The sequence below is a fragment of the Cinclus cinclus genome, chromosome 1, assembly GCF_963662255.1.
Source record: "Cinclus cinclus chromosome 1, bCinCin1.1, whole genome shotgun sequence".
Taxonomy (NCBI): Eukaryota; Metazoa; Chordata; class Aves; order Passeriformes; family Cinclidae; genus Cinclus; species Cinclus cinclus.
The window spans coordinates 42284559-42295758 of record NC_085046.1 but is presented as its reverse complement, the minus strand read 5'-3'; the positions used below and the strand labels follow the sequence as shown (position 1 = coordinate 42295758).

Genomic DNA, 11200 nt, shown 5'->3' with positions numbered 1-11200 from the left:
GCATGTTTTTTTGTTTGTTTTAATGAGAATCAGTACAACAAACCCAGGGTTTTGGTTTGCTTTCCAGTTTACATCTATATGACAAACTGTTGCACACTGAAAATGCTCTCCTTTAAGGGCTAGAAAACCCAGGCTCAAGGGGATTAAACATGTCCACCTCTATTAAAAACTTGGGAAATGGGGAAAAAAAAGAACAATCCCACTCTGTAACCCCTGGGCTGCACCTGCTTCTTTTACCCATGACTGATAACCATGGGAGAGAAGGGGGAATGGAAGAAAACCCAGGGAAATCATTCTTCACCTGTTCTCAGCCCTAGAAAGCCCACACTGTTGGAGTTCCAGCAAAACAGGCATCTGACCACCGCTTAAGATTGTGGCAAAACCTTTTAAAATAGGAGTGAGGAAAAAATCACCCCCAGAATCCTCCAGTTCCAGTATGTTGATCATTGTCAGAAAGTTCTCTGCTTCCCTTGTTATCACTGGTTCCTTTTTGCTGCAATAATTTTAATATTCCTAATCGTCCCTAGTTCTTTATTGGACCCCCCCCCCCAAACTCCACCCTAATTCCCCCCTCCTCCAAGTTTATAAATACCCCTGACATGTCCTAACACCTGCTTTTTGCCATTTTGCCCTCATGCATGGAATTATCCTCCCTGCACCATCTTTCCCAGTTTGTTCAGTACAAACTGTTTGGCTTGCTATTTGTTATTTTCTAGTATTAAAGTTTTTAGTTCCCAATTGGGTCAGATCTTCTTTCTGCATAAAATCTCCGAGTTCAATGTAGCCACTGACCCTGACAGCTGGGCCAGAGTTGGAGACTACACCACACCTTGAGTGCTGTGTCCAGTTCCGAATCCCTTAGTTCAGGAAGGACGACATTGAGGTGCTGGAGTGAGTCCAGACACACACAGTGGAGCAATGGAGCTGGTGAAGGGTCTGGAACATAAGTCCTAGGAGGAGCAGCTCAGGGAGCTGCGGGTGCTCAGCCTGGAGAAAAGGAGGGGATCCTCTCCTCTCTCCGGGGAGACCTTACTGCTCCTGGAAAGGAGGGTGTATCCCGGAGGGTCTGTCAGTGACAGGACAAGAGAACGTAATCTCAGCCTGTGCCAGGAGAGGTTCAGGCTGGACATTAGGAGAGATTTCTTCACCGAAGTTATGGTCAGACACCGGAATGGGCTGCCCAGGGAGGCGGTGGAGTCAGCGTCCCTGGAGGTGTTTAAGGCTGGATGTGGCACGTACTGTCACAGTCTGGTTGACACAGTGCTGGTGGTCGGATATCATGGGTTGAATTCGATAATCTCAGAGGTGTCTTCCAACCTAACTGATTCTGTAACTCTGTAATCGCCGCTCTGAGCGCGCTCGCCCCTCAAAGCCCCTCAGGCAGGCTCAGGCAGGCACGCGCTACCCCCGCGCACCGCCTCCATGCGCCCGAGCAAGCGCAGTGTGGCCCCGGGCGGGGCGGCCTCTGCCGGGGCGCGTGGGCGTGCGGTGGGCGTGGCCAAACGGGCGGACCGGCGGCTACCGGCGCCGGTGGGCGTGGCCAAAAGCACGGCGGGGCGGGCTCGAGGGCGTGGTCAGACATGGGGGCGCGGCCGACGGGCGCGGCGGGGTCAGGCCGGCGGGGGAAGCGGCCGAGCGGGCGCGGGGACCGGGACGGGGTGGGCTTGGACAGGAGCTGTCGCCGCTGCCGTCGACACCGGGAGGGCGCCGGCCATGGACGCCACCACGCTGGAGCTGGACGCGGTGAAGTTCGCGCAGCTGGCGGTGCAGCGGGACCAGAGCGGGCGCTACCAGGAAGCGGTCTTCTACTACAAGGTACGGCGGGGACGCGCCGGTTCCCTCGGGGTGCCGGTGTCTCGTTCCGCTCGCCGCGGGCCGCGCGATGGTCTTGAGCTGCCGAAGGGTTCGCGCTCCCCCCTCGGCCCCCCGAGGGCTGGAGAGGAGTGTTCGGCGCCCCTGCGGCCCGGCACGGCCCTGCAGGCGGGGAGAGACGCGCTGGGTCAGCGCGGCTACCCCCGCCCTCCCCCGGCGGGTGTGCCCCGGGAACGAGCTGCTCGGCCCGGGGAAAACGAGGCGGTGCCCGCTGAGACGAGAGTGGAAGGCCGTGCGTGAGCGTCGAAAGTTTGTCAGTCTGTGGAGGAGCCGCGTCCTTCAGGGCGGGTTGCGAAACGCCTTTTCCCTGCGTCCTGTTTTTCGGTGGGAGCGAGCGCTGCCCGTGCGGTAATGTTTAGCGACAGCCTTAGGGGCAGCACTGCAGGTACTCCGCTTAAAAAACGGGAACGGGCGCTTCTTCCAGCTGCCGGAGACACAGCCCCTTTAGTGTTTCTGGGAAGATTCGTCGTAACCTAAAAACGTCTCTGTTCCGCTGGTTCTACGCTTTTCATTCCTGGCCTCTCCCTAAGCCCTGACAGGCCTGAAAGACTGATCAGTTTTATGCCGGCGATGTAAGCGCTGGGCATTTTGGAGAACCACAAGCGGGCATACTGCCGCTCCTGCGTGTGCAGCTGGGAGCAACTCTGTTGTACAGACATCAAGTAAATAGAGAGGTCTGTGGTGAAACACAAGATGCTCAGCAGTAAGACAGGTTCAGATCACAAGCTGTCAGTGAGAGCTTTTTAACCTCGTGTGAATATTTTTTCCATGAGGGACTAGATTTTATTGTTTCAGTGCAGTTTGTGGTTGGCGTAGCTAAGGATATAATGAGGTTGATTTGGTGTCCTGCTTAATATCTGTAGGCTTACTACTAGTGTTTAGTAGTTTTTGTGCAATCGTTAAGCATTTTTCACCTATGTAAATTGTCTCACTTTGTTGTTTTATGTGTCTTAAATTTCCATATCCCATTGACTTCTCATCTGTGAGAAGGGGATCTCTTTGAACCCTCTGTGTACCCTTATCACAGTAATCATTCCACAAATTCCATTATCCTGACAAACTCATTCTCTTCTAATAACTTGTTAAAGGATCTGTAGTTGGCTTTTTATTTCATGAGTATGAGATGTCTGTGAAATGTTTAAAATGCATAGGGTTAATATCATGGTGGCCTATGCATGTAAGTGTGAAATAATAGGAAGAAGAGTATTTTTCTAACCCAGCTGTTAATTTTGTGGAGTCTAAATTTATACATGTAAACCTTACATTTGCAAAAGTTATAGTTGCCGATAATAACACCGATAAGCTCTGTGTTCATCAGCAGCAGTGTCTGTGCATGGTCTGATAACCATGTGCAATACTGCTTTAGTACTGTGTATTTCTCCTTTTATCTGGAAAATATTAGTCAGTGCTATTCAGAATGAAAATATCTTTTTGTGCAAATAGCCACACTTGTATGCTTTTGAACACACGTGTGTGTGGAAAATCTTTTTCCCATACTGTATACAGGTGATATTCTTGCTAAGTGGAAAAATGCACCCCTGGCAGTCTTTGTGCACTTGAAGCTACCCGAGACAAAAGTGTAACCTAGACATTTTTGGCTTTCGGGATGTTGCCTGAAGAATCACTCCCATGTTAAATTATACAAAATAGTTACAAATTTGTTATTTCAGGGATACTTTATTTATTTTTGTATGTATTCATTTATTCCAGCACAGTAGAAGTAAGCTCTGACCTGTCACCAGCTTTCTTATCAACTGCTCTAAAATGTTCAGAGCGCACTGGTGCAATTACTAAGCATGTGAGAAAGCTTGGGTACTGAACTGGCTTCTGCAGGAACTTAACCTTAAGGATGAAATATGGGAAATGCTACAGTTGTTTCCACAGACAACACCAAAATAGACCTGTGTGAATGGAGTTCTTATGGTTAGCAAGTATGCTTGGCTTCCTGCTACCACGTAACTTTGATAGATGCAGGTGAACAGCTTCGGGCAGCTTGCTAATTAGTGGTGCTCTTCAGAAATGTCAGGATCTTATTTGGACACCGATGACTTCAGCCAAAACTGCTGAAGGCTGTTGCTAAGTCTGGCTGTTGACCAGCCGTTAGCAGCTTGCAGGCTGATGATCAGTAGTTAGCTTAGTGTGACTGAGGCACACTACTCGTGACAAACAGTAGTCACATCGGAGAAATCATATGTGCTGTGTCTGAATTGCACATCCATCTGGTCACTGGAAACAGCTGGCGTGCTGGCTCCACAAGCACTCTGTCAATTGCTTCAGTCCTTAGCAGGTTTGGTTTATAAAAGACTTGTTTCCATTATGTTTATGTCTTAAAACCAGGCAAAACCAACTGTGCTTGAAATCACAGAAGCACCATCAGTTACACACTGGTTTTGTAGCACTGGTTTGGAAATCCACATTTGTTCTTTTCATCATATGTAGACCACAGACCTTTGTGAAACAGCACCTGTCTTGTCAGTCTGTACTTGCAGTATGTCATAGATAAATCTACCCATCCCTTGAGCTCATAGCTTACTTTTGCACACTTTCTCCCCCGCAAAAAATAATTGCTACATATAAACGGTACTTCTGCTTACCCTTCAGTGGCTGTGGATGTTTTATGTGATGTAATAGGGAGATGGATGCTGGCAGGGAGCATGCAGTACTTGATTCCGTGATGTTCCTCAGTGAAAATTTCTCCTGATAACAAATACAGTCTGTATCAGGATCAGTTTTAAGTGTGGGCAAACTAAACAGATGGATATGGGAGCAAACTGCTAAGCTTGTCCAAAATAATGGCCATAAAACACAGAAGGGAGCCCTGGTCATGGATCTGTGCTTACCCTGTGCAGGGCAGCCTCTCTGAGCACTGTCTCTGTGAAGCAGCTCTCTGGTTACTCTTCTGCTTTCTGCCTTACCAGCCTGCCTGCTGCACATCCACCTCCTCTCCTCTGCTGCTGGTGGGAAGGCGAGCACTGCCACAGAAGTGGGGGGTTTTCCTGTGTCAATAATGAGGACAAAACAAGGTTTCTGTACCCATTTTTTTGGGGTGACAAATGTTGATTCTCCATATGGTTTGGAGACTGTGTCAGCTCTGGCTATTTATTGCAACCCTGCCAAGCCTTATGTGTTTTTCATAAATTCAGTGAAGGGATAGACAGCTTATGCAACTGAAGGTGTTGTTTCTTAATAGATTTGTACAGTATGGAAAAAGCCTTAATGTGGGTAATGTACTCAGAAGCTTCTGATCCAGAGGCCTACGCTCCCTCCTGAAAGGAGACTTCCATCCAGTATTTTGTGTACATATAAACATTTAAAAAAAAAACAAGTCTGAGAAGCTAGGAAGCCTCACATTTGTAGATGTTTCAGATCGGATAGCCTTATCTGAGTAATAATAAACATACTTTCTAAACAAAAATTCTTTGTGCTTGGTTTTAAAAAGCTTTTATATTTGTTTACTTTCATTATTACCAGATTAAATGCAAATAACTGGAATAGCTAGGTTTTTTTTCCCTAACCTTAAATCCTCAGCTTTAAAACCAAACTGATTTTAATGTATGCTTAAAGAGTTTTACTTAAAATGTCCTTATTTCATATGTTAGTATAGAAACAGACCCAAGATCTGGTCTTACAGAACTTCTGAATGTTTTTATAGTCTTACAGATTGTCCCAAATGTAAGAAATTAAGCATTATCTGACTTACAACTTGAAACTTTCCTTTTGAGCAGAATTTCCCTGCAGCCACTGAGTCTTTTTGCAGACGTAAGGGCTTGTTTTCATGCAACTCATGGCTGCTGTAGGCCCTCTGTTTATGGTAAGTAATTTTCTAGGCAGCAAACATTAACTTTGTCTCCAATTCTTCTCCCTGCAGGAAGCTGCACAAGCCTTGATTTATGCTGGGATGGCTGGGTCCAACTTGGAAAATATTCAAGAAAAAATAAATGAGTACTTGGAGAGAGTTCAAGCTCTCCATTCAGCAGGTGGGTAAGGAGCTTTCTAATTAAACCTCTGCTTAAATTAATTGAGTGGAAAGTTGTTTTCTGCTGTGAAATACATATAAATGGTGTTTGCTCTGTTTTTATTATTCTGATTTTTTTGTCCTTTGTGAAGAACCACAAATACAATGAGCACATCAGTGCTTTGAATTCTGAGACATCAGAAATTAAGCAGAGACTGACTTTCTAAGGACATGGGTGTGGGCATTCTTTGCTTTTAAATATTCTGAGGAACCACATCTGCAGAGCAAATGTGAGAAAGTTCATTAATAAAGGTATTAGGTGACATGGACACCTCAGGAACTTGTATATTGTCATAGGTGATATATTTTCATAAATGATGCAATATTTTATGTAATTAAACATCCTTGTTCTCAGTGTAGTATGGAGGAGATTTTATTTACATTATTTCACATCTGAAATATCCTGAATGCTAACCTCTGCTTCAGGGAAGTGTGATGGTGTTCCCTTGTCCTTGCATAGATGTTTATAACAAAGTTTAGAAAGATTTTGTTTCCAGACAATAAATTGACGTAACCCATCTGATTAGAGCTGCTAGTGTTTTGGTGACATGTTCAGGATGCTTTTACATGTCTGCTGCTGTAGACAGCTAAATACTTGGCTTTTTTTCATTTAGTTCAATCACAGAAGACAGACCCTCTGAAGTCAAAACAACAGTTGGATTTGGAGCGTGCTCACTTTCTAGTTACACAGGCTTTTGATGAAGATGATAAAGGCAATGCAGAAGAAGCTATAGAGTTGTACACAGAAGCGGTGGAACTCTGTTTGAAAACAGTATGTTAAGCTACAGGTTAACTTGGTGGAATTATGTGATGGTAAGAAATTCTTCCACTCTCACAAATGACTGACCATTTAAAGGCTGGCTCAAAACCGGAGTACCTGTATTTGTAAAAATAACCTTTTAAATTTTTTTTGTTTTGCTGTTTTGTTGTTTTTTTGGTTTTTTTTTGGTGTTTCTTCCAGTCTTTGTTATGTTGCTATACAACACTGTAAATTTATGGGGACTTGTCGTTTATGTGGGTTTTTTCTGAACTGGATTATACTAAAAGCCAGAAATATTCTGGGATATTTTTCATGTTGATCTTTGCCCTGGAGCAAATACCACAAAACCAGAAATTAAAGTCCTATTAAAAATGGAGATGACTTGCTAATGTGTCAGCTGTATTAATTTCTGACTACATTAAAGGAAGTCATTTAAGGGAAATCTGTGTGTGTAACATTTTCTGAAGACGTAATAGTCTACTGATGCCAAAACTATTAAAAATACTACTCAATACTCAAGTGTTCAACACTAAAGCTGTTACGAGTGAATTCAATTCACATTGAAATTGATAAGGATGAATTGGCCATTACATAAACAATGAAGAATATAATTACAGGTACTACTTTTCTCCCTTAAGTCCAGTTGCCTTAACTAACTCATTATAAGAAGAGCTCACCATCATAATGTAACTCCACCAAGTCTGTTTTTCTTTTTATCTTCTGTTCAATGTTATAATGTAAAAGTATTTGTGGGTTTTTGAGGGTGTTGTATTACTGTTGCTACATGCCGGAGCAAATCTTTTCCTCTGAATTGTGTTAACAGGCTTTACCTAGGCTAAAACCCCTGGTGATACAGGGTAACCAGATCAGGAGTTAGTAGAGCTGCTCTGTTTTTCCACTTGAGCCGACTGAGCAGAACATTTTCAGTCTATTACATAACGTTTACTATGACAGCATGCTCCTTTTCTGTGTTCCTCCTTCTGTCGTGTCAATGCATGCAAGTATTACTGAAGTTAGTCTGAAAATATCTCATATTAACAACTGCGTTTATTGGGTATTTCATTAGGTACAAGATACTGCTGAAGTTTCTTTTAATCTTGATTAGTATATTCTTTTGTTGACATGATGTTAAAGTCTGTCCCTCGGGGTAACCCAAAAGTACCACCTTCTTCCCAGGATAAAAGGAGATTTAAGGAACTCTGTTATCTTGAAGCTTTACTCCTGTCTTTCTCCTCAGTATATTCAGGGGGAGAGATTTGTTTCTTCCTTACCCTTGGAGTACTCAGAAAGCAGCTGTTACTCCTCTTCTGTGACTGATTCCTAGATGTGTGTGCTGGTGTTCCATCTGCACTACCTTCATAAGTCGTTAAAAGTCTTTTCCAACCAGGAACACCAGAGTGTTATTTATTTGCAAGTGAAATTAGTTGCTTACAGAGAGTGTTTCTAGTTTTGTTTCTTGGAGTGAAAGTAGTTTGCTTTTTGTATCCTCAGTTGATGTCCATGACCTGGAATAATTGGTCAAGGCACAAAGCTAGAACTTGAAACCTGCTTGTGGGTGCCAGGGGAGAAGCCATGCCTCAATTCTGCAGGTTGTTTGGCTGCAGAAGCCATGCTTCATCTGTAAGGAAGACAAAAGTATAAACAGTCATAGATGACCTCGCAAATGGGAACAGAAGTTCTTCACATCTTTGTCATCCTGTCCTAGGTTATTTTATGCTTTTGACTGCAAGTTAAAAAATCTGTTCTTGCACCTCTATCTTGTTTGTTTGAAAACTAATTTATTTTTTGAAAGTAAAAATTTAAATTTTTTTTCCTAATTTACCATGATAATTTTAACACATGGAGAAAAGAATCGGAACACATCCAAGCTCAGCAGTATATGCAGCATTTTGTTTTGTCTTCTTTCTGCCAATAGTGTTTTAATACAATTAATTCTTCTGGCAATTCTTTTTGTGTATGCACTGTTTTCCATGCTGAAGAATTTTAGACATAACTTCCATTCCATCAACGTTTCACTAGAACAGCAAAATTATATTTGCTTACATTGTGTTTTTTTAATGCTGCGTTTAAAAAAAGGAACAACAACAAACAAAGAAAAATATTTGCTCATTTCAAAGTTGAAATGGAAGAAATACCTAGTTACTCTTTGCTGTAATCTAGAAGTATGACAGCTGAGCTTATAAAGCATGTTGATGGTTTTTGGATGTGTAGATTTTTCTTTATTTTGCACTTCAGGCCACTGAAACCTCAGAAGCAGGCCTCCAGTCCAAACTGAAACAGCTGGCTCGACAAGCACTGGACAGGTGAGTACTACTAATGTTAGTAAATGTACTTGCTGTCAGGTCTAAGTGCACCCTCTGAGTTGGATTCTCAGTCTAATGTCTGTGTGGATTCTGTGTAGGCTAAGCTCCTGCAGAGTTCACCTTGGAGCTAGTTGCTAGCTGCTTCACTGCTGAATGTAGCAGCTGTTGTGCCAACCCTCTGGGAATCTTGGGACCTGCAGAATTAGGAGAGGACTATGTGCTTGTTAGAACAAATGCAGTACTTCAAAGATGTAATCCAGACTACTGTAATTATTGACCTCTATAAAAGACGCTGAATTCAGGCTAATATGAAGTCAAGTGTCCCTCTGTAAGGAAAACAGCTTAGAAACTGGGAAACATTTTTCTTTGGAATAGCAATCTAATTGCATGTTATATGTGTAGTGAAATCTCTGTCTGAAAGAATTTACGCAAGTATAACTTCAATGTACCTCTTTTAAAATCAGCTGTATGATGGTGAATCCCAGGTGGTGTTGGGCTAAGTTTCAATATAAGCTGGGTTTTAGTACTTCTGAGTCTGTGTTCAGAAAAAAAATCCTAATATTTTGTATGTGTGTGACTATCCAGCATCTTAAGGCAGCAATTACAAAATATGGTTCCTGCATACACAGTGTTCAAGCAGTTGGAAGTCTGGGTTGTGAGAATGCCCATGGGTTTTACTACTATTGTATATCTGCTAGACAAAATATATCTGGAAGGTATGAGAGGTTGCAGATCAGTTTTCTCTCTATGTTTCAGTGATCTTGTTCTGAGATTACACATATTGAACACTTAAACAAGTTCTCCTATCAGCATAATTTAGAGGCAGTAAAAATCTAATGAGTTCTGTCAAAAGTAGCTTGTATGAGTTGGAAATGCTATATTTTAATTGATTCAAGAACAGAAAAATAAAGAAGTATCAGCATCAGAAATCGATTTCTGTTTTTTAGAAAAAGAAGTGTTGTTGATCAGCTTGGGCATTTGCTCATTCCATTTAACATATGTGGGAATATGAACCCATATGTGGGAACAAGAAAATCAATAATTGAACTGTAATTACATTTTTATCACTGTTTTAAAGAAATTGTTGTAAAGAAATGCATTCTTTATTTGCTTTAGAGCAGAAGCACTGAAGGAATCTGTGTCAAAGCCATCTCAGAAAGAAAAGTCAACTGCAGTCAAACCAAATCAACCAGTCAGAACGTTCTTTCCATTGGGACCTGATTTTTCTTTAAATGATAAACCACAGACAATAAGAGCAGTACAAGCTAGTGAATCTCAAGGTCAGAGATACACTGCAGAGGAGATTGAAGTACTCAGGTAAGTCTAAGATTTTCCAAAATGAGTTCATGAAAGGTCTGGCTCTGAAAAGACAAAGTGCAAAGTTGTTTTTATAGATTATACAACTGCTACTTCACTGGAAATTGAAGTCTCATAGTATTTTATATGACTCTGCCTTCTATTACATGCAGTTCCTTTTACTTTGATTTTTGTTTTAAGTGAAATGAGCTACAAATAATCCATAAAACCATTAACCTAAATTGTGACTTTTGTAAACTATCAAATATATGATGTTCAAGAGGTAGTTGTCTTGTTTTCAGAAGCACTGTGTATTTCTAATTTTTAAAAAGTTATCTTATTTACAGTTAACTTCTGCAAGTTAATCTTCAGAAGATGATTGATAGGTTTGTAATTCTTCATTTTCATTGTTTTTCTTCTGGCTTGCAGGAAGACTTCAAAGATTAATGGCATTGAATATGTACCTTTCATGAGTGTTGATCTGAGGGAACGTTTTGCCTTCCCTATGCCTTTTTCGTAAGTATGCTTCAGTTACTGAACGTCAATTTTGTTTTTATTTTCAAAACTTTTCCATATTTGATATTTCTGTATTTCTTTTTCATGGTTTAAAATTGTTTACATAGGCTTTTAAGCATAATTCAGGCAGAGATATTCAAATACTACCACTTCCTTCTTTCACTCTGAACTTAAAACTGTATTGTAAGCTGATTCTACTCTGTAGTACTCTTGCACTTGTGTCTTCAAGCCTGTGAGGATAATATTATATTCGGATTTTTGGATTATTGGGCTGGGCTGGCAGCATAAGTCTGTTTTCTGATGCTGCTCCATGCTAATGAGTTTAGCTCTGTTGCCTGTAAAATGCAGGTGATAGCTGTTTCCTCTGTAAAGGGCTATTCCTAGGAAGAGTGATATATAACATCTAGACTTTCATTCATAAGCAAAAATAGTAATAAG

At 41.8% G+C, this 11200-nt stretch overlaps 1 protein-coding gene across 7 annotated transcripts in view; it reads left to right on the top strand.

Annotated features, from left to right (window-relative positions):
* The first annotated feature begins 1686 nt into the window (after positions 1 to 1686).
* Positions 1687 to 11200, top strand: part of CAPN7 (calpain 7) — a 32193-nt gene continuing 22679 nt past the window's right edge. For 3 of the 7 annotated variants that reach the window (XM_062509155.1, XM_062509124.1, XM_062509108.1), the window contains exons 1-6: positions 1687 to 1815; positions 5741 to 5849; positions 6502 to 6659; positions 8883 to 8950; positions 10067 to 10267; positions 10676 to 10762. In XM_062509155.1, coding sequence (XP_062365139.1) covers positions 1714 to 1815; positions 5741 to 5849; positions 6502 to 6659; positions 8883 to 8950; positions 10067 to 10267; positions 10676 to 10762 — 725 coding nt within the window. In that variant the 5' untranslated portion in view covers positions 1687 to 1713. Of the gene's footprint in view, positions 1816 to 5740; positions 5850 to 6501; positions 6701 to 8882; positions 8951 to 10066; positions 10268 to 10675; positions 10763 to 11200 lie in introns of those variants that run through there. The other 4 variants (XM_062509166.1, XM_062509117.1, XM_062509144.1 and 1 more) reach the window with 4 other exon arrangements.